Consider the following 23647-nt stretch of genomic DNA (forward strand, 5'->3'; position numbering starts at 1 on the left):
ACTTTGTCAATGACCTTTCCTTTTCTAATTTCACTGGTCAGATTTGCCTGCCTGACATTTTGCTAACATAAATGCTGCCTTCTGTTTCCTCTCTCATTTGAAATTTAGTCGCTGTCAGGGTTGAATCAAGTGGGCTGTGCTGCTATGCTGCCTCATTCTTCTGCCTTCACACCTCTTAAGGTATCTCTTGTTATTGTAACTCACCAGAAAATTTGGGGAGGGGGTGTATAATGGAGGTCTTAAATTTTCCAATGGATTGGTCCAACAGCAATCTGAAATCTAGGATTGTATGAAATATTACCTAGGCTTATGAAACTATTTGATTTTAACATTGATTTTACTTGAAATTTTTTGAAAGTTTTATCATGCCAGAGATAGTCATAGAGCCTGCATTAATTATTATATTCAGATTCTGTTTGATGTACCATTCTAATTTCTTAGCCAAGTTTTTCTTTGTCATTAGTTATTACTTTGGTTAGTATATAATATCAAATTAACTGTTGTCTAATGTGCATGCAAAATAATTTGAGTCCCAATCCAAAAGTCTATCACTGCCAAAACCCTCTACAGTAGGGGTTAGTCAGCTATGGCCCCTAGGCTACCAGGCTTTTTTATTATACAGCCAATCCCTTTTATTTATGTATTGTCTATGGCTGCTTTCACAGTAAACAACTGAGTTGGAATAGTTGTAACAAAGATCATATGCCTATAAGCCTAAAATATTTACTGTCTGGCCCTGTAAGAAAAAAATTGTCAACTCCTGCTTTATATCAACAACAGTATCGTAAGAGATGATAAATTTCACCTTCTAGAATAATTGAATCTAAACTCTAAAATTAAGAACCTTTAGTATTTTATTTTTTAAAGGTCTCTAGAATGGTAATTCTATATGTTAACATACATTAGAAATGATTAATAATTCTCACTGTCAAGAAGACCTTTGTCTAACTTTTAACTGTCCTGCTGTGGTTTATATTTGTTCTTTTCTTCCAAGAGTGGAGATTTTTTGTTATTTTAGCAATTTTTATTTAAGAATCTTAGTATTTGAAAACTATTATGATCCCATCTTTGTCTTCTCCCTAAATAAACTCAGATCCTTGTATATGCCTTTCCCATTAATTCTTAATGATACCAATCTCAAGTGTGTGTGGAGTAAAAAAAGAAAAAAAAAATTTTTTTTTTTAAAGAAACAAACAAACAAAATCCTTAATGAACTTTCTCAAATTCTCTGTCCTCCATTTTGGCTCCACAATTCAAAACTAAAAATATATCCCTGCCTGCCTGACTCAGAGCATGAAACAAGGATTTTTCACATCTTAATTTGAGCTTTAGTTTGGCTTTTTCAGTTTTGGTTTTCATATTCACTTTAATTCTCAAATGTTTTAGTTATATTCCTGATAGTCAATTTCCACATCTCATATCTTTTATTTTTTCCCCAGATGTTTAATTTTGCTGTTTGAATTTGTCCGATTTACCAGAATTTTCAAATTCTTGCATCATGTCCTTCTAAATCCTGACCCTTAACTTTATAACATCTGTAAACCTGATGAACCTTCTCTCTGGTCATTATTGATGATGCTGTACATACCTGGATGACTTCTGAAAAAACTTAATAATTCTCTTCCATGTTAACTCTTTGCTAGCCTTTCTCAACTGGGCTCCTTATTTGAACAACAACACAGACAATTATCTCAGCAACTTTTTTCAAAATTCTCTCAAGGAAGGTATATAACTAGTACCATTTATATACATGGGAGAGAAGTTAATTCATTACCCTCAATGGATAAGGGCATCAGGGCTTATTCTCTCTCAAATTCATAGTTGAGAAAGGCTAAATCTGAATATACCAAAAGTTATGTGTTCCAGACCATATTTTCTCTGTTTTGTATTAACTGTCATGTTAAATCTAAAACTTTACTTGGTAAGATAGATAGATAAATCTAACTTTTTTCCTGTCAGACCCGCTACACTGTCAAATGATTAGTTTTAAAAGATTTATTCTTTATTTTCTGGTATCCCAATGACTTTTGCAGCAGTTACATACTATATTTATGCATGATTTTATTTCTTTTATTGCTTAGTCAGGTTAAGGTGAGTTCATGTCAATTTCTGAGATTATTTCTTAACCTTTTTTTTTGCTCTCCAGTTCTCCAAGAGTTCCCAAATGTAGTTAATGGCCCCAGAGTGATTTAAACTAATTATTTTAGTATTCTAGAGTGCAAGTTACTTAGATTTATAATTTCAATAAAAGTAAATTTTTTAAATCATCATTTTACAAATCTCTATTCTGGCTTTGTTTTTCATCATAACCAATTATGTATCACCCATTGCTGTTTCTGGAGACAGAGAACATTCGCTGCCCTTCAGTGTCATTTGTTTCATCTCTTCCTTTTCATCTAATAAAGTTGCCTATTAACTTTCTCCTTTTATTCCTTAATATGTTTAAATTTCTAGTCTAATAGGTGTTTTAAATTTTTAAAAAATATTTTTCTTCTTTACGTAAAATAATCTCTATCTTTAATATTTTTCTCTTTGTACCATTCATTTTTCCTTGTACATGTCTTTGTTTAGCTTTCTCCTTCCTGTCTCACATCCCTTGAAAATAAGAATAGTCCTTAGTTTCCTTATAAAAATGTCAGGGTTTTGCCTCATTTGCCTGTTCATTCCTTTTACTAGTTCAGGTTACTCTTGTTTTAAATTTCTTACTTAAATTTCCATTTTTTCTCAATAACCCAAACTTAGTTTATTTGCATCTATAAACTTGATGAACATGTCTTTTTCACTGAAGATAATACACTGCTTTACTTACAAGTGCAGCTTACTTTTGAAATCTAATTCTCAGCCTACAGGTATCAAACTAAGGAATTGTTACCAGAAAATTGTCTGCAGATCAGTCTTAAGAATTTTCTCAACAGTGTGGCTTCTGTTTATTATTTTTTTAGCAATTAAAATTCTGTCATTAATTTCATCTGACCCAACTCTAAAGATGTAAGATTTCTGAAAATATTGAAACTAAAGGGAGGAAAAACATGGGAGCAGATGTGTATGTATGTGTTAGCTGTAAAGTCATTCTCTTAATTCAGAAATGTGTCCTAGTTATCATATCATAAAGTTATAATATTTAAATTATATTTAAATTTAATTAGATGTCAAGGACTAAAAAACTGTTGATGTTTTTATAGCTTTTCTTGATTCTACTCTCCTGTCAAATCTTCATCATCTTCAACCCAACCCACCATTTCTTTTTCATTTAGCTTAACTGCATATCCCTTTCTTTACGTAAACTTTATACCAGTTTAGCTAGCTCTTCCTCCTTTTTACAGTTCTTTTGGTCAATGAATTAAAAATATCTTGGACTGCAATACTAGTCTAGAGGATATATCAATCTATCATCTCTCAAGCACCTTTTTTCCTAACTGAAATGAAGAAACCTCTATCACTTACTTAAAGTATTTTATTTTCCAGAGAAAAGAATACTTGAGAAACTATTCTAGAGGAATTATTATTAAAAAATAAGATTTTGTTCTCTTTCCTATATATTTCCCAATAAAATCTTCTGCTTTAGGATGATCATTTTTGACAGTCTTAGGAAGGTTCTATTAAATAATGGGACTGTCTTTATAGAATACATTACATAAATACAACTAAATAAAAAGTTTGGCTTTAAAAATGTGAAATTAATTCATTTCACCAGATTCTCATTTCTAGACTTAATTTTGAAGAAGAGTTGTATGAGTTTTTTTGTTTTATAATTTCAAAGTTACCATAAATGTGGAATCTCTTCTTGAATAATAATTCCTGATATATCTCTGTTTCTCTACAGAATGATGACAGAGCTAATGCTATATCGAGTTCCCCTACAACAGAAACAGGTAACAGACACAGAGATGCAATTAACTACATTAAGATTATAATTCCTTTTTAAAATTAAACATCTATTTCAGTAACAAATTTAAATTTGAGCTGCAGTATTGGCAATAAGATTATAATTCTGTACCAGGATTTTCATGATAAGTTAATTCTTAGAGAGCTGTGGCTTCTTTTTCTGAGATGGAAATTAGACACAAAATTGGATACTTTCTGTATTTTTTTTCCATTTTTTAATTCATCTGGTTGTTCAACTACTTAGCCATTTGATATGAACAAATGAATAACAGTTAGCAGGGCTATAGGTTTGTAAGAGACTATGTTCGATAGGTTAATGTTCATTCTACCTTTATTGATATACCAAAAATAACATGACAGTTAAAAACACATATAAGCAGCCTCCTTGGTTTCAGGATTACTTTTCTATACCAGGCTTTTTATTAATAAGCAGAATTATCATTTTATCTCATTGCTGTTTGATTTTTTCTTTATTTGCTATTTATTGAAATTTTATGACATGTGGTTGTCTGTTATATTTAATTTTCTTTCTGTCTCCTTTAATCTCATTTTGCTTTTCTGTGCTGATTTAGTTCATCATTCCCCTGCATATTCTTTTCCTGCTGCTATCCAGAGAAATCAGCCCCAGTGCCCCGAAAGCTTCCTTTTCCGAGCAGCTGTCAGGGCAGAAGCAAATAAAGGTAGGTGGTAGTGATTTTAAAAGGCAGGGACAGTGGTTATGTGTGTGTGTTACACAGTGGTGCTGTTACATGATTTTAAACTTACACCAAGTGATCACCTTAGCAAAAGCTTTAAACTCTACATAAGTCTGTATCTCACTGTCATTAAATCAGGAGAATCTTGTTTGAATTTGTTTTGATGAGAAAGTTTCATAGTACCAGATTATAAAGCATTTGAACAAATAAAATGCTCTTTGAAGGCCATAGATAATGTTCCTCCTCTTTGTTGTAAGGTCTTTTCAGATTTTTTTTCTCTGTTGATAAAAGCTGTTTTCTGTGTTCTTAAAAAAAATGAATCAGTAATTTTTTTAAAAATCTACTTAAAATCTCATGTTCTTTTAGTTAATAATGACAAATTTCTGCGTGGTCACCCCAAAGGAAAAGTTACCTGAGAGTGGAAAAAAACATTTCAAGTTAAAAATAACTACTTTTAATGTAACTGACAGATGCACTCACAGATTTAAATATCAAACCAGAGATGCACTGTGGGTAGGACTGTAAATTTATATGGAAAACTGTTTACATTATCAGTAGGCCCTCTCTATCTGTGTGTTCGGCATCTCCAGATTCACCCAACCACAGATAGAAAATACCTGGGGGGGGGCAGGGCCGGGCGCGGTGGCTCACGCCTGTAATCCTAGCACTCTGGGAGGCTGAGGCGGGTGGATCGCTTGAGGTCAGGAGTTCGAGATCAGCCTGAGCAAGAGCGAGACCCCGTCTCTACTAAAAATAGAAAGAAATTATCTGGAGAACTAAAATATATATAGAAAAAATTAGCCGGGCATGGTGGCGCATGCCTGTAGTCCCAGCTACTCGAGAGGCTGAGGCAGTAGGATCGCTTAAGCCCAGGAGTTTGAGGTTGCTGAGAGCTAGGCTGATGCCAGGGCAACAAAAGGACACTCTGTCTCAAAAAAAAAAAAAAAAGAAAATACCTGGGGGGAAAAAATTCAAAACCAGCCTAGGTAACATAGAGACTCTATGAGACCCCTCATAGAGACCCTTTCTTTACAAAAAAAAAAAAATAGCCAGGAGTAGTGGGACAGACTGGCAGTCTTAGCTACTGGGGAGGCTGAGGCAGGAGAATCGCTTGAGCCCAGGAGTTTGAGGCTGCAGTGAGCTATGATCACACCACTGCACTCCAGCCTGGGCAACAGAATAAGACTCTGTCTCTAAAAAATAAAATAAAAAATACAAATAAAGCAATACAGTGTAACAACTATACACAGTATGTACATAGTGTTTACATTGTATTAGATATTATAGGTAACCTAGAGATGAGTTTAAGTACAGTATACAAGAGGATATGCATAGGCTGTGTGCAAATGCTTTGCCATTTTCTATGAGGAAATTAAGCATCTGCACAGTTTGGTATGAGAAGAGTTCTGAAACCATGGATACTGAGGGATGACTATATACCCTGACCAGCAGTTATACTTTTAGAAATACGTATATCAAAAGATACAAACAAAAATATTCTTAACAGCATTATTCATAATGGCCCCAAACCCAATGTCCATCAACAGAATGGATAAACGAATTGTCATTTATTTGTGCAATGGAATACTATATAAGCAATGAAAATGAACAAATTATTATACCCAACATAGGTAAATCTCATAAATATAATGTTGATCAAAAGAAAGCAGACACAAAAGGATACAGACAATATGCTTTAATTTATAGAAAGTTCAAAAATGAACAAAATTATTCTGCCGTGTTAGAAGTGAGGATACTGGTAAACTTTGAGTACTGATGGGCAAGGAGCATGAGAAGGGCTTGGGTTTTGGTAATGTTGCATTTATAGACCGATTTGTGTTCACTTTGTGGGGATAATTTATTGAGCCCTGTTCTTATGATATATGTATATTATTTTTCAATAAAAACCTTTTTAAATGGTTGTAATCAAACAAAAGTAGTTGAGTCAAATGGATACTGGATATTGCATAGTTTTTGTATAATGTTCTCTCAATTGTGTATATTTAAAATTTTCCATAATAAAAAACCTTTTTAAAAAGTCAACCCCAGAAAGCAGAAGCACTATACTGTACTTGCAAGGAAACTGTGATAAGGCAGATCTGAGTATTTTTTTTAGCACTGGCAGTTACTTTTCTGTCTTACATACTAATATTTTTCTAGGTCATGCTTCACCCCTTCTTGCGTCTTCTGCACCTGCTACTACTACTACAGACCCCATAACAAGACAGAATTCAAGACAGAGAGAGGAAGAACTGGAATTAATAGATCAACTACGGAAAGTATGTGCATTACTTTTGAATTACACTTTTTCAGTGATACTGCTACAGTCCCTAATCCTGTAATCACTTCTTTATTTGACATGTGATTTTTAATAGAATCAACAAGTGCCTGTTGTGTGCTGTGTTTCGTGATAAATGTAAAAGAAATTTTGCTATTAAGGAAATTCTTTTCAACTGTTTACTTAGAAAGTGAGATGACATGTTCTATATTCTGTAAAGCTCAATTTCTGGCCCTACTCATTAAAAATTTTTTTTTCTTTCTGCCTCTTGTTATAAAGAAATCTTGTAAGAATATTAATAATTTATATGCATGTACATGTATACATGTACTTATCACACTTACATATATATAGTCAATGATTAGCTATCTTATTTTAGAATTGAAAGAGAATCTAGTTTTTTTTAATTAGAAAATTATAAACGAATTTTTATTGTATTTTGCACCACTGTAGCCTGGCTGCCATACATATATATATTGGATGTCCCTAAATTATTGATTTAGGACAGAAGGATGAAATAGATATTGTGATACTTCCTTTTTATCTTACTTTTTTTTTTAGGCTGGTCAAGTGAAGCAGTATATCTTACTTTCTAAATAAATATATTTTATTGTAACTCCGTTATGTCCTCTGTGTCAATCACTCTTCAATTCATATATTATACATTTTTCTATTCTTTTAGCATATTGAGTACCGATTGAAAGTATCTCTGCCTTGTGATCTTGGAGCAGCTCTAACCGATGGTGTTGTTCTTTGCCATTTGGCCAATCATGTGCGACCTCGATCTGTCCCAAGCATTCATGTTCCCTCACCAGCTGTAGTAAGTTTATAGTGCTAAAAAACATTGGTACTTTTATAGTTTATAGTGCTAAAAACAAAAGACATTTGTTAAGCACAGTGGCAAGTATTGTCCTGGATGTTAGAGATGGAGACAGGAAGAGTCTAGTACCTGCCTTCCTGGTCTCACTTCTACTAGAGAAAAAATTGACATGTATACAGTAACTCACAGTAGTATGATAAATGTCGTAAGTGTGTAAGAGGTGTGCTTTGGGATGCAAAAAAGGGATCACTTAATTCTGCCTGGAGAGTGCAGGGAAGCCTTCCAAGAGGCAGTCAAATTTGAACTAATTCTTGTAATATAAGTGGGAATTTGCTAGCAGTACAGAGAGGGAGGAAGGCATTTCGGGCATAGTATTACTAGATTCAAAAGCTAAGGAAGTTCAGCCGGGCACAGTGGCTCACACCTGTAATCCTCACACTCTGGAAGGCTGAGGTGGGAGGATCCCTTGAGCTCAGAAGTTGGAGACCAGCCTGAGCACGAATGAGACCCCATCTCTACTAAAGATAGAAAAAATTAGCTGGGCGTGGTGGTGTACACCTATAGGCCCAGCTACTCAGTAGGCCGAGGCAGGAGAATCGCGTGAGCCCAGGCGTTTGAGGTTGCAGTGAGCTATGATGGCACCACTGTAGTCTGGTCTGGGCGACAGCAAGACCCTGTCTCAAACAAACAAAAAAAAAGACTGAAAAGAAATGAACCAATGGTTATATTTGATTGATGAGCTGTAGGCAATTATTTTTTTTTTTGCTATTCCTCCAAATTTAAAAACTCTTCCCCCCCCCCCACTATTTTTCTACTTAGCACTTGCCTTACAAAATCAAAGCCAAATATGTAAAGTGGGAGGGTGACAAACTACTGCCCACAGGCCAGCACCTGTTTTTGTAAGTAAAATTTTATTGGAACACAGCCACACTTACTTGTTTGCATATTGTCTGTGGTTGCTTTCAAGCTCCTAGTAGAATTGAGTAGTTGCAACAGTTCTTATAGCCCTCAAAACTGATATTTATTACCTGACCACCTAGGTCAGGAAGAAGTTTGCTGACCCCCCTGCTCTACAGCATTGTGAGTGTACGAAGCAATTGGCAAGAGTATTTTTAAAGTTAGCAAAATTTTTAAAACTTTGCTAGTAATACCACATTTTTCTCATTGCAGCCTAAATTAACAATGGCAAAATGCAGGCGAAATGTGGAGAATTTCCTAGAAGCTTGCAGAAAAATTGGTGTACCTCAGGTAATAAATTTATCACTTTTTTTGTTACCTAAATAGATTTGGGTATTATAGTCCTAAAATTTCAGAAATGCAACTCTCTAAAATCTTACAGTATCAGCTCTAATTTTGTGTTATGAGAGTCAGTCAAGATACTTTTAAACAGTTTTTGTTATTTCTAAGGACCATACAAAGAAATCATAAACATATAAATTTAAATAATTACATTAATTAATCTAAAATAATTATTCTATTTTTCTAAACTTCTCCACTTCCTGTTTGATTTGTCTACAACTACATACACAACAAAATCTATCTTTCAAAGTAAATGCATCTCAGATTGAGAATGCTACAGTTGGCTTCAGTTTACCACTTGCTTTAATACTTTTAAAAATATTAATTTTGGGCCCATAATGTGGCCCACCCTGTAATCCTAGCACTCTTGAGAGGCCGAGATGGGAGGATTACTTGGGGTCAGGAGTTCAACACTCGCCTAAGCAAGAGCGAGACCCCTTCTTTACCAAAAATGGAAAAAATTAGCTGGGTATGGTAGCACACACCTGTAGTCGAGCTACTGTGGAGGCAGGAGCATCACCTGAGCCCAGAACTTCTCTCAGAGTTAAAGCCTTGTTCCCGTAACTTTCATGACAATGACTCTGTTTACCCAGTTCAGCATACCTCTTTCTAACTAACCAGGAGTTGACAAGTGAGGCCACAGCATCACTTGTCCGGCAAGCAACCTTATCTTTCAGCTCTTTCACATGTTACAAAGTGTAAGAGAAAGAGTCCAGCTTCATAGAGCATCTGCATTAGTCAGCATGAATTCCCATGATTTTCTCCTCTTATTAAGTAGTTCATTCTACTGTTTATTTTTCTTTTTTCTTTTGCTATTTTTTCTTTTTTTAACCTGAGTTATAAAATAAACTAAAATTTAGGCTAAGCATGGTGGCTCACCCCTGTAGTCCCAGCACTTTGGGAAGCTGAGGCAGGAGGATCACTTGAGCCCAGGAGTTCAAGCCATCTCTACAAAACATTTGAAAATTAGTCAGATGTGGTGGCACACACCAGCAGTCCTAGCTACTCTGGAGGCTGAGACAAGAGGATAACTTGAGCCCATGAGTCTGAGGTTGCAGTGAGCTGTGATTGTACCACTGCATCCCAGCCTGGGCAACAGAGCAAGACCCTGTCTTTTTTTATTTAAAGAAAAAAAAAAAAAAAACTGAAATTACATAAAGTGGTAGTTAGCAAAGACCTTTTTTGTTCCTATGGACAAATTCAAAGCAAATCTTTCATTCAAAGCAAATGAAAGATTTGCTTTGACTGTGTCCCCAGCTAGAGTGCAATACTGTCATCATAGCTCACTGCAACCATAAATTCCTGAACTTGGGCAATGCTCCTGCCTCAGCCTCCCAAGTAACTGGGACTATAGGCACGCACAATTATGCCTGGCTAATTTTTTTTCTACTTTTTGTAGAGACCAATCTCACTCTTGCTCAGGCTGGTCTCAAGCAATCCTACCTCGGCTTCCCAAAGTGCTGGGATTACAGATGTGAGCCACCACACCTAGCTGCAAATTTTTCATTTGTATAGCATATTGTTTTATAAAGGCTTTTAGAACAAGTCATTATTAAACATTTTAAGAGAGGATTTAATATGCTGTCTAAAGAAATAACATGTATTTTCTCCATATTAACAAGCATTTTCTAATAGTCATATGTGCACATTAACATTCAGTTCTTCCCTTCTGCATACTGAAGATATTCCTGCTTACACAAACATGGTCAGTACTTGCGCCAGTTCTATACCACAATAATGTCTTTGGACAAGACAGTGTGGCCTGGGTCGGTACAGAGACTAGGAACCACAGCAGAGATAAGCGTGATCAAAGAGAGGCACTGTACATGTAGAGAGAAGTGCTGAAAATGGCTCCACGCAAGCAAGACATGCTGGCTTAGCCTGTGTCGAAACCTGCTGAAAGTACTGTGTATCAGCTATTAGTCATTCTACCTGTCTGCTGGGCTTGTCAGAATTATCCTTTCTCTCAGATTTAAAGTCCCACACTGGAATTCTCTGAGAATGCTCCTGCCATCAGTCAGTGTGCTCTAAAACATACATTTAAGGCAGCATTTGCCATGCCATAGGTAATGGTATTTATTATGGGCCAGCCTGCTCCTGTTCTGCCAGAGCTGTGCTATTTGAAAGCAGGTACAGAGATAGGAAAAAATACAATTTTAAAAGACTGTGTCTTTTTCCAGAGTGGTTAGACTGGGGATCTTAACACATCCTTCCTCCCTCTCCCTCTCCCCTACCACAAAGAGGAAATGGACACTCCACAGGGGCCACCTCTTCCTTCTTTCTGCCTTCCACCCAAGTCCCTACCATCAGCACCACTAACAATTTCAGATGGGTTCCTATTATGCTGCTACTTCTGCCAAAAGATTAGTCATCTGCCTAGAACAAAGTTAAGGAAAATAAATAAATATACAAAGTCTGGCTGGGCACAGTGGCTCACGCCTGTAATCCCAGCACTTTGGGAGGCCAAGGCTGGAGAATCATTTGAGCCCAGGAGTTGATACCAGCCTGGTCAACAGAGCGAGACCCTGTCTCTACAAAAATTAAAAAATAAGCCAGGCATAGTGGTGCAGACCTTGTAGTCCTAGGTAGTTGGGAGGCTGAGGCAGGAGCATCACTTGAGCCCAGGCAGAAATTCAGGATTACAATGAGCTATGATCAGGCCACTGCACTCCAGCCTGGGCAACAGAGCTAGACACTATCTCTTAAAACACACACACACTCCCTCAACTCTCTCTCTCTCTCTCTCTCTCTCTCTCTCTCTCTCTCTCTCTCTCTCACACACACACACACACACACACACACTCTCTCTCTCTCTCTCCTTGAAGTCTTAGGTTCAAATTATTCTAAAGTCCCTCTATCTCCTCTTTTTCCTTTGTTCTCCCCCACTTCTGCTCATTCTAGCCTTTACCTAGGCATCTGCACCTGTTCTGTTTGACTTGAAAAGAAAATCGTGGATGTAATAATGATTGCTTTTGAAAATGTAAAACAGAAAACTTAATATTGTAAATATTTGTCAGATTCTATGCTCAGATAATGTCTAAAGGTAAATAATGTCCTTTCTTAGTATAACTTTTAAAGTGCTATACAAGTTAAACAATGAATGAAATACTAAAGAATTATTCAGGTATTAAAAACCTCTGATGAGGTTGGACAAGTGGGTATTCATTTTATTATTATGCTTTTATTAAATGTGTTATATTCAAAAAACTATAATGGGTAATTAAAACCTTGTATTTGAGTCTAATATCTTATGTCCTACAGTTATATGTTACGTGTTAAAGAATATTTCCATTTTGTAAAGTCCAGAAATTGTTTTTATTTATTTATTTAATTTCTTAATCTGTGAAATGGAAGGTTTGGATGGTCTCTAAGGCCCCTTATAGCTTTACATTCATTTTGTACATATTAATGAACTGGACTTGGCTAACATGGACTTGACCTGTTTTTTACGAGGAACACCGAATCATTTGGTACATTTGTTTTCTAGGTAGCAAATTTCCCCTGATTATTAGGTTTTCCTCATGCTTTGAACCTTCTTGATTTACCTGGCTTTCTCTGAGACCTTCCCTCCCCTCCGTGTGCCGCAGTTTTTGTCCTTGCTTTCTGACCTATCCCTTTTTTGTTAATAGGGAAGAATGAAAGTCGAGAAAGAGGTTCCTTCATATAGACCTACTTTCAGCCCTCACACAACCTTAAAGCAATCCAGTTCTGTTAATTATACCCTTAATTTTCATACTAGTCACCAATAAGCAAATTTTATTCAGCATTTTATTTTCATTCCTCATAATAAAAATGTTATAGGACATGTATCTTTGAATATGACAAATGATCATATTGAAATCTATACTCAAATCTGCATTTCTGATCCACTGACTTTGTTTTTCTGTTTTCCTTTCCTGCTTGCACTTTGGACAGGACAATCTTTGTTCCCCTTCTGACATCCTTCAGCTAAACCTCAGCGTTAAAAGAACTGTTGAAACACTACTTTCTCTTGGGGCACATTCAGAAGAATCCAGTTTTGTCTCTCTGTCTCTCCAACTTTTGGGTTTTGTGGCATTTTATTGTACTTTAATGTTAACTCTCTGTATGCTTTATTACTGGATCTTCCCCCTCTAGCTGAAAGATTGCATTCCAGTGATTTTCCACCTCATTCCTGTGCTTGGTAAAGGAGGTTTGTTTCTTATCAGAATTATTTACATACGTGCTTTTTTCCTCCCTGGCCATTAAAGAGCTAACCAATAAAGTAGATAAATCCTTTTCCTCGTAGGTACAGATGAGCAGCCCATCACATTAGTAAACATTTATGATTGCTAACAAAGAATAAAAGACCAGCATTTTTTCTCCTGGTCATTCGTTCATTTTCCTGGCCTGTGGCTTTGTCTTATCATAAATGCTGAAGCATTTTTACCAATATAATCCTGAACTTGTTCTTAGAAAATGACATGAGAACTTTATTTCCAAATGACACAATAAAACCCCCACCTGGCCATTTTTCCATGCCTCAACACAAGTGTTGAAATTGTAAGTTGCTGAATGTTTTCAACAACTGCTTATAAGGAAAATAGTTGTGCCTTTTTTGGTTTAGGGGCTAATTGGTCACTTAGATTTCTGCATTGAACTGTGTCCTGCAATACTGAATTCTTCCTTTATTGGTAGGCATGGGTCCATCTAAGCATTTGTTGTCTGGATATTTGGAAAGTATTGACCATTTAATCTTAATAATTTTAATTTGCTCAGAATGGTCAAAGATCCTGTAGGTTCCCTAGACTGCTATTCTGAGCCCAATGTATACATTTAAAATAGTACATAGCAAGAAAGTGATCTGGAGCTGAACTTTCAGGGTGGGTACCTGTCCAAATTTACTATGTTTGTTATGCTTAACTGAGATTCACTTCTGGAATTCTATTTAAAATTGGAATTTATGTAATTTTGAATATATTAAAACCATCTTAATGGATGAACTTGTATTTTATATGCTGTTGGGAGATTAGCAGGTAAAGTATTAGGCAGCAGTCTCTGTTCTGTACTCGAGACAATGAATGTTGTCTGTCTCTTTCAGAATGCTTAGTAAATTAGCTGCTGGACATTAATGCTTGAAACTACTTCATAATTGCAGTCAGAGTCTAGTTCTCATAAATGGTGTTTCTGAACATTCAGGAATCTTCTGAACTGTTAACAATTGGACAATTGAACTCAAGTATGAAGGGAGATGGCAATGAACGTAATATCCTGTTGTAGAATTCAGCCTGAGGGTCTCATTGCTTTGGTTTTCTTCTATATTAAATGGGATAGTTATTTAACACATTAAAGGACTATTCTCCGTTAATGCTAAACACTGAACACTGTGATGATGAAAACTTTGGTTTTATATAGTAGTAGTGCCTTCCAGAGTTTGGGAGTTTGGGTGTGTTTTATTTTTAAGATGTCTGAGTCCATGATCATTCTCAGAGTTTTGTGGAGTTTGGTCCCTTTAAAAAAACACAGGCTTGTGTGCAGTTGAGAACACAAAGCATGCCTCTAACCCAGCTGGAAGGTAAATGTGCATCTAGAAAGCCTAAGCCTCTAAGGAATGTCTAAACCACTGGGTCACATAGGTCACAGGGCACTACAGAGAAGAGATCAAGGAATCGGCCTTGGACAAAATATGTCTCTTCCCAGAGCAAAACACCATGCAGATTCATTTTTAGTACAGTTAATCTATATTTGCAGTTATACTCAAAGTATTTCTACAAAGTTGCTAGTTTTATTACATCAAAAGATTAGTTGCCTTGTTTTATCAAAATAAGAATTAAATAAAAAGAAAGAAGCACAAGTACCAATAACTGCCTCAAAAATAAATACTTGTTATATTTTTCATTGTAACTGGTTTTATAAAACTTCCTAGTAATATAGTGAATGCCAGTGAAAAATAGAGAAAACCTAGTATTGTCTCTAATAAATATGTACAATCTCTTTTTTAGTGGAACCAGAATTCTTTCTCTTTGTGAGAGCAATGTCTTTTCTTTCTGAATATTTAGTCTTAACAGAAAAGCCAATGATAAGTGTCATTCTTAAGATTTGCCCACCAAACAAACTAAAGGGGCACACAAGATAGATATATGTAACTTCCCTAAGCAAACATTGTAAAAGACTGTTCATATATTGGTATTAAGATGTTCCTGATTAAACTCATGTAATAGTTCTCCAGCATAATTCAAGCCATTAAATACCAGGATATGAAATACTTTACTTTTTCAAATACAATTTCATTTTAATTCTGTAATTCAGATTTTTAACTAATTCAGACAGGGCCTTCCATGAATTATTCAAATTAGGGGAAAGTTCTTAAACATACCTAAATCTCAAGAGCTCAGGATACCCTGAGTTTCTTCCTGTGATCCTTGCCTGGTCTATCATGATCCTGGTTTTCAGAGTCAAGAGTATAATACAGATTATAATACATCCCTTCTTATGCAGTCTGAGTTATATAAGGAAACCATCTTGCATTCCTGTGACATGGAATTTACAAAGTGCTTTCTCCTGAAATGTTATATCTTTCAGTCTGGAGCCATTTGGTATCTTGGAACTGTTTTTGTTTTTCACCTGCCTATTTTATAGATCTGCATTGGTTATTTATTTCAATCAAGGATAAAAGATGTTGCTTTCACTCCACAGTATTCTGTTCTTCCTGTTTTATGTATAAATGTATACTACTTGTCAAATTTCCAATTTTCAAAATGGTCTGTGTATACTTTTAGTTGTATTAATAAAATTACAGTGATTGTCAGACACCATCTCTAAATCAGAGCTCTGTTTCCCAGGTACTGACTTGTCATATCTTAGTTGATTATTATAAAAGGGAAAAGAAGTGCATATTTTTTCCTTTCAGTTCTATGATGTTCATCCTATTTTCTCTTTTGTTTTTATTTTACATTGTCCCATTTCAGGAGCAATTATGTTTGCCTCTCCACATTTTAGAAGAGAAAGGTTTGAGCCAGGTTGCAGTGACGGTCCAGGCTCTCCTAGAACTTGCCCCACCCAAGCAACAGCAGCACCAGTTATCTGCTGTTTAAGGACTCCAGGACCTTGGGCGTTGGCCTAGCCAAAACAAGGAACAGGACAACGTGATTGCTGCTGCCCGCTGTCTGCTTAAACAAAGCTCTTATGTGTTCTTAGAAGGGACTGCCTCCATGATTCCTGACAGGAATATTTTGCTTCATTTCTCCATTTTAGGGGAGGTTATATCCATTTCCATTGAATTTTTTTATGAAGACATAGTTGGTTTTCTCAAATGAAACTTCTCTCATTACTGAGAACCCAACACCAAAGCCTAAACTGGCTGTGCTTTCCTAGCGAGCAGGCTTATTTCACATACCAGAAAGCATATCTTCTCAGGAAGATACTTGGCTCTCTTGAAGGCCCAAACATGCTATTATCTTTACCTGTTCTCAAGACATCTACAGTCCACTGGTTTCTAAACTTGGTCATTCGTTAGAACCCCCTGGAGCATTTGTTAAAATACAGATTTGGGCCAGGTGTGATGGTTCACACCTGTAATCCCAGCAGTTTGGGAGGCTGAGGCAGGAGGATCACTTGAGCCCAGGAGTTCAAGGTTGCAGTGAGCGTGATTGCACCACTACGCTCCATCCTGGGTGACAGAGCAGGACCTTGTCTCAAAAAAAAAAAAAAAAGATTTGCATTTGGTAGGTCTGGAGTGTGGCCTAAGAATCTGCATTTTTAACACATTTCAGATGTTTTCCATGTAGTGGAGACCAGTGTTCCAAGATAGATATTTGTATGTTTTGTGGCATTTTTTGGCCACATTTAAAATTAAAAGCTATATTGTGATGACTTGAACTATTCTGTCAAAGGCAAAACAAAAACAATAAAGGCCTAGATTTTGCACACTAAAACAGTGACACAGATAGGGTCGTATTTAAGGCCACAGCGTTCTAGGCTTCCTTCCAACTCCAGTCCACCACTGCATCATGTTTTTTTTGGTAGAGGATGAGACTCTCTGTATCATCCTGCTGTTATCTTTAAGCTGACATGTGCTGCTGTGTGACATCTGCATTGATTTCATTAAGCCACCCTCACCACTGCCACCACCCCCACCACTGCCACCACCCCACCACCGCCACCACCCCCACCACCGCCACCACCCCCACCACCCCCACCACCGCCACCACCCCACCACCGCCACCACCGCCACCACTGCCACCACCCCCACCACTGCCACCACCCCACCACTGCCACCACCCCACCACCCGGCCCTGCAGACACATTCCCTTCACAGCAGACATACGTCTAGCTCCCCAGCTAATGGAAGGCATGAGAACAAAGCAAAAGGGAGTAAAGGAAAAGCCAGCTTTCTTACATTTCTTTCAGGCTTCTGCCAATTTCTGTGGCTAAATTAAAGCACTTACGGTATTTTAAAAACAGCTTCCTATCTTTACATTGAGCTCACCATCTGGCTCCACCACTGGTGCCTTGCATACTCAGTTGAGGGTGGAGTAAAAGGCCCAAAGGTTCACAACACACAAAGTCAGGAGCCTTTATTCAGGTTTAAACCACTTGGGTTTTTCTTCCCTTGTATTTGAACACATGTTAGTTATCAGTGATATCTCTTGGTGTTCACTGCCTTTGTAAACCAAGTAAATAGAATAAGTAAAGATACTAATTATCTAGGTTTTTTTTCTGTAGTTGTTAACTGTTCTGGATTTTCTTTACCAGTGTGTGCATTTGAGCATAATGTTATCCCTCTTTTTGTCATGTAAATGTAGCATGTAAAAGTAGTTTGGGGCTGGTCCAATGGTAGGTTATCAGAACTTGCTAACATTAGTGTCACTAAAGTTGGTGTACACCCTCCACGGCTAATTTGACTGGCTATAAAAATAAACATAGTTTGGGATAATGTCATGTTGAGCATCTGGCCAAAGTAATGTTTTCTTCCTAGTTCTTGCAGAGAAACAAGTTCATCAGAACATTACCGCTTTATCCCAGTTTAAAATTGTGCAACATAAAACATCTGAGGTCAAAGCCCAATCTTTCAGGTTCCTCACAGAACAAAAGTGTCTTATAAGTGCTTAGAGCTGGACCCCATTATATTTACAATTCCAAACAGACCCACCAACCATATAACTGTTTAGAATTTTGCTATGTGTGTTCTTAAACACTACAGGTATTTTTCCTTCTAGTCACCATTAAACCTCAGTATAATCTCCAAATTATACGCCATCAGAAATGGAAACTCAGCAAAGGACAGGACTGTTTTTAACATATTATGTGAAGAATAATTCCAGGAGACATTACATAATGCAATACTTGCAACATTTGCAACTAATTTTCCCATAGGAATAAATGGAAATTTCAATTTCAACTTATTTCAAATTTCGCTCATAACGTGAAACCTTATTAATGTGTTTTTATCAAACTAATTCAAATTTGTATGTGAATTGTTAGAAAAAAATTGGTGTAGTTTTGATTGATAATGAAGGAAAAGTATCAAATAGATTGAATTTCTTTTCTGTGTCAAGATGCAAAAATGTCATGATGCTTCTGTTGGAGAATTTTTCTATTCACTGTTTTTTATGTACTTTTTTTTTAAAAACTGGAAACAACCAGTTCAGTTTAACATTTAGCCTTGCTGGACTCTAGTGTAAGGTGAAGATGACCTTGTGACACTTCCCTCTGACTAGAAGCAGTGACCTTCCCAACACTCAGAGTGTGAACAGGCTGTGAGCTCCCCAAACAGGGCCCCTGCCACCAACAGAGATTTTATGTCAGCAGTTTCCAGGCTTTCAAACTCAACTCTGTTTAGCACTCCAAACCAATTTTCTCTTGTAATAAGCAGGTGTGGAAACAACTCTTGGGAGGAGGGTCCTTTGTATTTGGCTAGAATGCAGAGTAGGAAAATGCTTAATAGCTTTTTAAAATAGCTTAATAGCTTTCCTTAATAGCTTTTTAAAATACAGCCTTACAGCTAATCAAGGAGTTTGTGATTTCTCTTACTTTCTACAGCTCAACAGTGACTAACGATGTATGACTATGCTGATGAGTCTCATGAATTTTTAAAAACTAAGCACTTAAATGGTTATAGAAATGAAGGAAACATGGATATTTAGAAGCCTTTTAATATACACATTGCAGTAATGGTTTACAGCAGATTTCATTTTATTTCTGAAAATGTGGTAAACATGTAATTAGTAAAGGATTTTGTAAAAGATTGTCCTATATTTGTATGTCTGTAAATATATTGCATAAGTTCTAAGTATAAATATGTCAATATCATGTATGTTATTTTAAATTGCCTGTATGCCACCTTAAACCTTGATATTAAAATAAAAGCCAACACTTCAGTAGCATGTAATAAAGGCTGATTTGGTTTTTGGCTTTTTGTTTTGTTGTTGTTGTTGTTCTAGAAACAGGGTCTCACTGTATTACCCTGCTGGCCTTGAACTCTTAGCCTCAAGCAACCTTCCTTCCTCAGCCTCCCAAGTAGCTGGGACAATAGGCACATGCCACCATGCCCAGCTAATAAAGGCTGATTTGCAAATGTTCATATCTTTGCATATTTCCCTTGGCAAAGATGAATCAAGGAAACGGTATCTGATTCCCTGAAGGAACATCAGTAGAAACTGGGTCTTCATAATAGGCCTTTGAAATCAAAATTTACTTTTTTAAGGAAGTACAGATATCAAGATTGCCCTATATTTGGAATTAGATAGGAGGCTTAATTCATGAGATGCGTGTGACACATTAGGACAGCTTTCTCTCAGAAGTTACCAGCTATGCCACTGGGAAAGCTTTAGCATCCCAAGACATTCTGTTTTGACTAATCAAGGCAAGAATGACCTAGTGGGCTTATTCTTTTTCAGGAGAAGGAAGAGAATGACAGATACTTAATCAGCTTTACTACCTGCCAGGCACAGGTTAGGTATTTTCACACGCCTTATCTCTATTAGTCTTACCCCATAAAGCGGGAATTGTTGAGTAAGCAAAGCAGCTATAGACCCTAGAGTCTCACTTGTCAAAAATATCTCCAAACTAGCCTTAAAGAGAACCTCTGTCCTCACCTTTACTATTTTTAAAATTGTGTATTCTAACATCCCATTTCTATATTGTATTTATAATTTATATTCCTACCTATTTCCCGGAAAAGTCACTGAAGCAACTTATAATAGGATGTGTATTTCATGCCACCCTCCCCACCCAAATAAAAACACCAAAGTGATGGCCGAGTGCCGTAGCTAACACCTATAATCCTAGCACTTTGGGAGGCTGAGGTGGGAGGATCGCTTCAGGCCAGGAATTTGAGACCAGCCTGTGCAACATAGTGAGACTCCTTCTCTACAAAAAAATAGAAAAATTACTCAGGTGTAGTGGCACATACCTGTAGTCCCAGCTACTTAGGAGGCTGAGGCAGGAGGATCGCTCGAGCCCAAGAGTTTGAGGCTGCAGTGAGCTATGGTGACACCACTGCACTCTAGCATGAACAACAGAGTGAGAGCCTTGTCTGGAAAAAAAAAAAAAAACAGGCCAGGCACAGTGGCTCACGCCTGTAATCCTAACACTCTAGGATTGAGCTCAGGGGTTTGAAACCAACTTGAACAAGAGCAAGACCCCATCTCTACTAAAAATAGAAAAAGTTAGCAAGGCATGGTGGCGCATACTTGTAATCCCGGGTATTCAAGAGCCTGAGGCAGGAGGATTGCTTGAGCCCAGGAGTTTGAGGTTGCTGTGAGCTAGGCTGACGCCACGGCACTCACTCTAGCCCAGGCAACAGAGCAAGACTCTGTCCCCCCCCCCCCAAAAAAAACCCACTAAAGTGATAAAAAATCTAAATGGCAGGCAGCAACCAACATTTATTAAAATTTTACTGGGTATGTATCATGCTAGACACTTGATAAACATCATCTTGTAATTCCTTCTGAACACACTTTTGCTCATAAGAGGTTGACAAATTGGATAAAATCAGAATCAGAGACATGACAGGAATTACTGAAGTTTTAATGGATCACTGTAACTAAGTCCATCAACTTTTTTCTGGTGAGAAAGAGCAAGAGGAATCTTCACATGGCTACTAGAAACTTCTTCCCAGCAAAATTCAAAATATGAGGAAACCCAATTCAGTGTTTGAAAACAATTGTAACAGGCAAAGTGAAGGCAGCAGGCTTCCTCTGGGAATGTCTAAGAAACAACCTGTAGGTGAGTTATCTGTGATGGTACAAGATGCTTTGTACTCCCTCCAAGTCCTCATTCCCATCTCCAGAACAGCAAACGATAATTTGGTCACTTCTTGCCTTTCCGCTTATCCTTGTCTTTGCCTTTACCTTTTGAGTCCTTGCTATCCTCTTTGTCCTTAGGCAGTTTGAAAGCACCAATTTCCCTCCGTACCACAGTGCCTCGCCACCAGGACTGGAGCTGGAGGAGAAAGGAGTGAGTACAGCTTACAGTATACCTGACAAGCTGCGCTCTTTCCACCTGAAGGGATTGTCTGATAATGTAACTCCTGTCTGAAGAGTGGTCTCCATCCGGGACGTGGAAGTGGCTAGGCCCCTTAATCAGTACAGTCATGCTCCCCTGTTCTGCAGGACCTAGAGCTTAGGCTCTAGACTCAAGAATGAAATTCTCAAGGAATAAATATAAAAGGAATTGGAGCAGGCCAATTTTTCCTTCATACTTACAGACCTGACTTCCATGTTCTGATCCATGTTCTGATCCCTTAATGAACGTCCAGGTTCCCCACACTTAATAACTAGCTGATCCCAAAGTAATGTTATTTACATAGGCCAAGGACAGAAGCAAGCACTCAGTCAAAAATGGACAAATAAGTCTAGATGACTTCAGTAGCTTCCTGGTGCATTTCATCTCTTTAGTGATTGATTAAAGGGTCAGCTCTCTTAATTTGAAAAAGGATTTAGACGGCTCTGTTGAATATCTTAGTTATTAGATAACAACTGTTCTCAATACAGTCTAGACTACTTTAAAATCAGACTAAGCCCTAAAGACTAGAAGGAAATCCACTAGTGAAAAGAAAACAAAAGTGGTCTTCAGCTAGTCCTTACATTTTTGCTCTAAATCCAGGAATCCTGACAAATGGAGAATACCATAGAAGCTTGATAAATACTTGCTATGTATATATCTGACTCTCCTAATGGAAAGCTCAAACTTGGTTTGGATACCTGGTCCTGAATGTATTCAAAATTTACTTTTTCAGTATACCCCCCAGTATACAACCCAAACTCCAGTTTGCCCACTAGGGTCTCAGCCTTCAGAGCGAAGGGCCATTCTCCAGACAAGTTTCAGTCCAGCTGATATTATTTTTGCATTACAGTTTTTGCTTGAAAGTATTTTGCAGGATCTGTGACCTGCCAGTTTCATCATTGTTAATATACACAAGTTCACACAAAACTGAAATCTCTCTATTTTTGTCTAAGCTTCTGCCTATCCCTTCCACCCTTTTCAAAAGGAACCTGTATCAGAACCCAGCAGATAGTCTGGGCTGATTTATAAACAGGATTTTAAGGAGCAGTAGGATATTAAAAAGAATCATTCTGTCCAGAGCTGGTTTTGATTAGAAACAGTATTCTTATATTTGACCTCTAGACCTAGGTTTTGCTTTCACTACTGACCACCTCTTTTTCCCCAGATTAAGAGCTGGGGGCATGTCCTTTTCTATGTTAACTGTCTCCCTGCACTACAGACTGTGCTGTCACATTCCAATAATAACACAAGCGGACGCCTCCTCACAGATCTCCTGTTCTGTGGTAAACTCCTATGTGTTTGATACATGAATGAGAAATGCTTTGTGCTCCTCAGTGTTAGGCCAGCTGTGGCAGTGATGGGGCCCCAGGATGCCGATTATAGTTTTCTACCTTTATGATGCTCTTTAATTCCAAGATATCCTGTTCTATCTTCTTCCTGCACTTCTCCTTTTCTATACGATCTTCAATGATGACCTGTTCATACTCCCTTATCTGCAAAAGTAGACATTAATTATACGTTACAGTACTCTCTTGGCTAAGCTGTGCCAGCCAGACCTGCACTTTTAATATACAATTTATACTCTGGTTTCTCTTAAGATCGTATAAATCTTTCACCTTTTTAATATAAAATTTTAAAATAAAACATGCTAAATCTAAAGATGAACCAAAGAAAAGAAAAAACTTACTGGATTCCTAGATTATAAATATTCTCATATTGATTTTATAATTATTCCCCAAATTTTTTCAGTTTGAATAATTCAAATTTAAGTTTTAAAAATCTTTCAAAAAGGGAGTGTGGTGTAAAAAAACAAGAAAAAGTAAAATCTTTCATAAAAATGAAATACTAATTAATGTGTGATTAATGATTTCAAAATAATACTGCTTTTTTAAAACTTTGGTAGAATATACATATACAAATAGCAGCTGTCTTTTAAAAGAGAATTTTGGGGCCAAGCACGGTGGCACATGCCTGTAGTCCTAGCTGCTGGGGAGGCTGAGGCAGGAGGATCACCTGAGCCCAGGAGTTGGAGGCTGCAGTGAGTTATGGTCACACCACTCTACTCCAGCCTGGGCAACAGAGCAAGACCCTGTCTCTAAAAAATACAGAAAAGAGAAATTTGGGAAATTCTATACTTACTCAATGATGAAACCATAATCAGAAGCTTTTTAGAAATCATCATTTACGAATTGTGTTTAGAGACCA

The 23647-nt window shown here is 37.0% G+C and overlaps 2 protein-coding genes across 14 annotated transcripts in view; one reads left to right on the forward strand and one right to left on the reverse strand.

Moving 5' to 3' along the window:
• The window catches only part of LRCH3 (leucine rich repeats and calponin homology domain containing 3), a 98995-nt gene extending 82454 nt beyond the window's left edge, over positions 1-16541 (forward strand). For 3 of the 10 annotated variants that reach the window (XM_045540069.1, XM_045540070.1, XM_045540073.1), the window contains 7 exons: positions 109-180; positions 3824-3872; positions 4458-4565; positions 6741-6859; positions 7541-7678; positions 8849-8926; positions 12893-13409. In XM_045540069.1, the coding sequence (XP_045396025.1) occupies positions 109-180; positions 3824-3872; positions 4458-4565; positions 6741-6859; positions 7541-7678; positions 8849-8926; positions 12893-13093 (765 nt within the window). In that variant the 3' untranslated portion in view covers positions 13094-13409. Of the gene's footprint in view, positions 1-108; positions 181-3823; positions 3873-4457; positions 4566-6740; positions 6860-7540; positions 7679-8848; positions 8927-12892; positions 13410-15903 lie in introns of those variants that run through there. The other 7 variants (XM_045540071.1, XM_045540074.1, XM_045540077.1 and 4 more) reach the window with 3 other exon arrangements.
• A 4396-nt stretch (positions 16542-20937) lies between these two features.
• IQCG (IQ motif containing G) overlaps positions 20938-23647 on the reverse strand; it is a 59996-nt gene continuing 57286 nt past the window's right edge. For all 4 annotated transcript variants that reach the window (XM_045540081.1, XM_045540079.1, XM_045540080.1 and 1 more), the window contains 2 exons: positions 22834-22935; positions 20938-21379 (listed from right to left, as the gene is read on the reverse strand). In XM_045540081.1, coding sequence (XP_045396037.1) covers positions 21248-21379; positions 22834-22935 — 234 coding nt within the window. In that variant the 3' untranslated portion in view covers positions 20938-21247. The remainder of the gene's footprint in view (positions 21380-22833; positions 22936-23647) is intronic.

This window comes from Lemur catta, chromosome 1 (genome assembly GCF_020740605.2).
Source record: "Lemur catta isolate mLemCat1 chromosome 1, mLemCat1.pri, whole genome shotgun sequence".
In the NCBI taxonomy this organism is placed as follows: Eukaryota; Metazoa; Chordata; class Mammalia; order Primates; family Lemuridae; genus Lemur; species Lemur catta.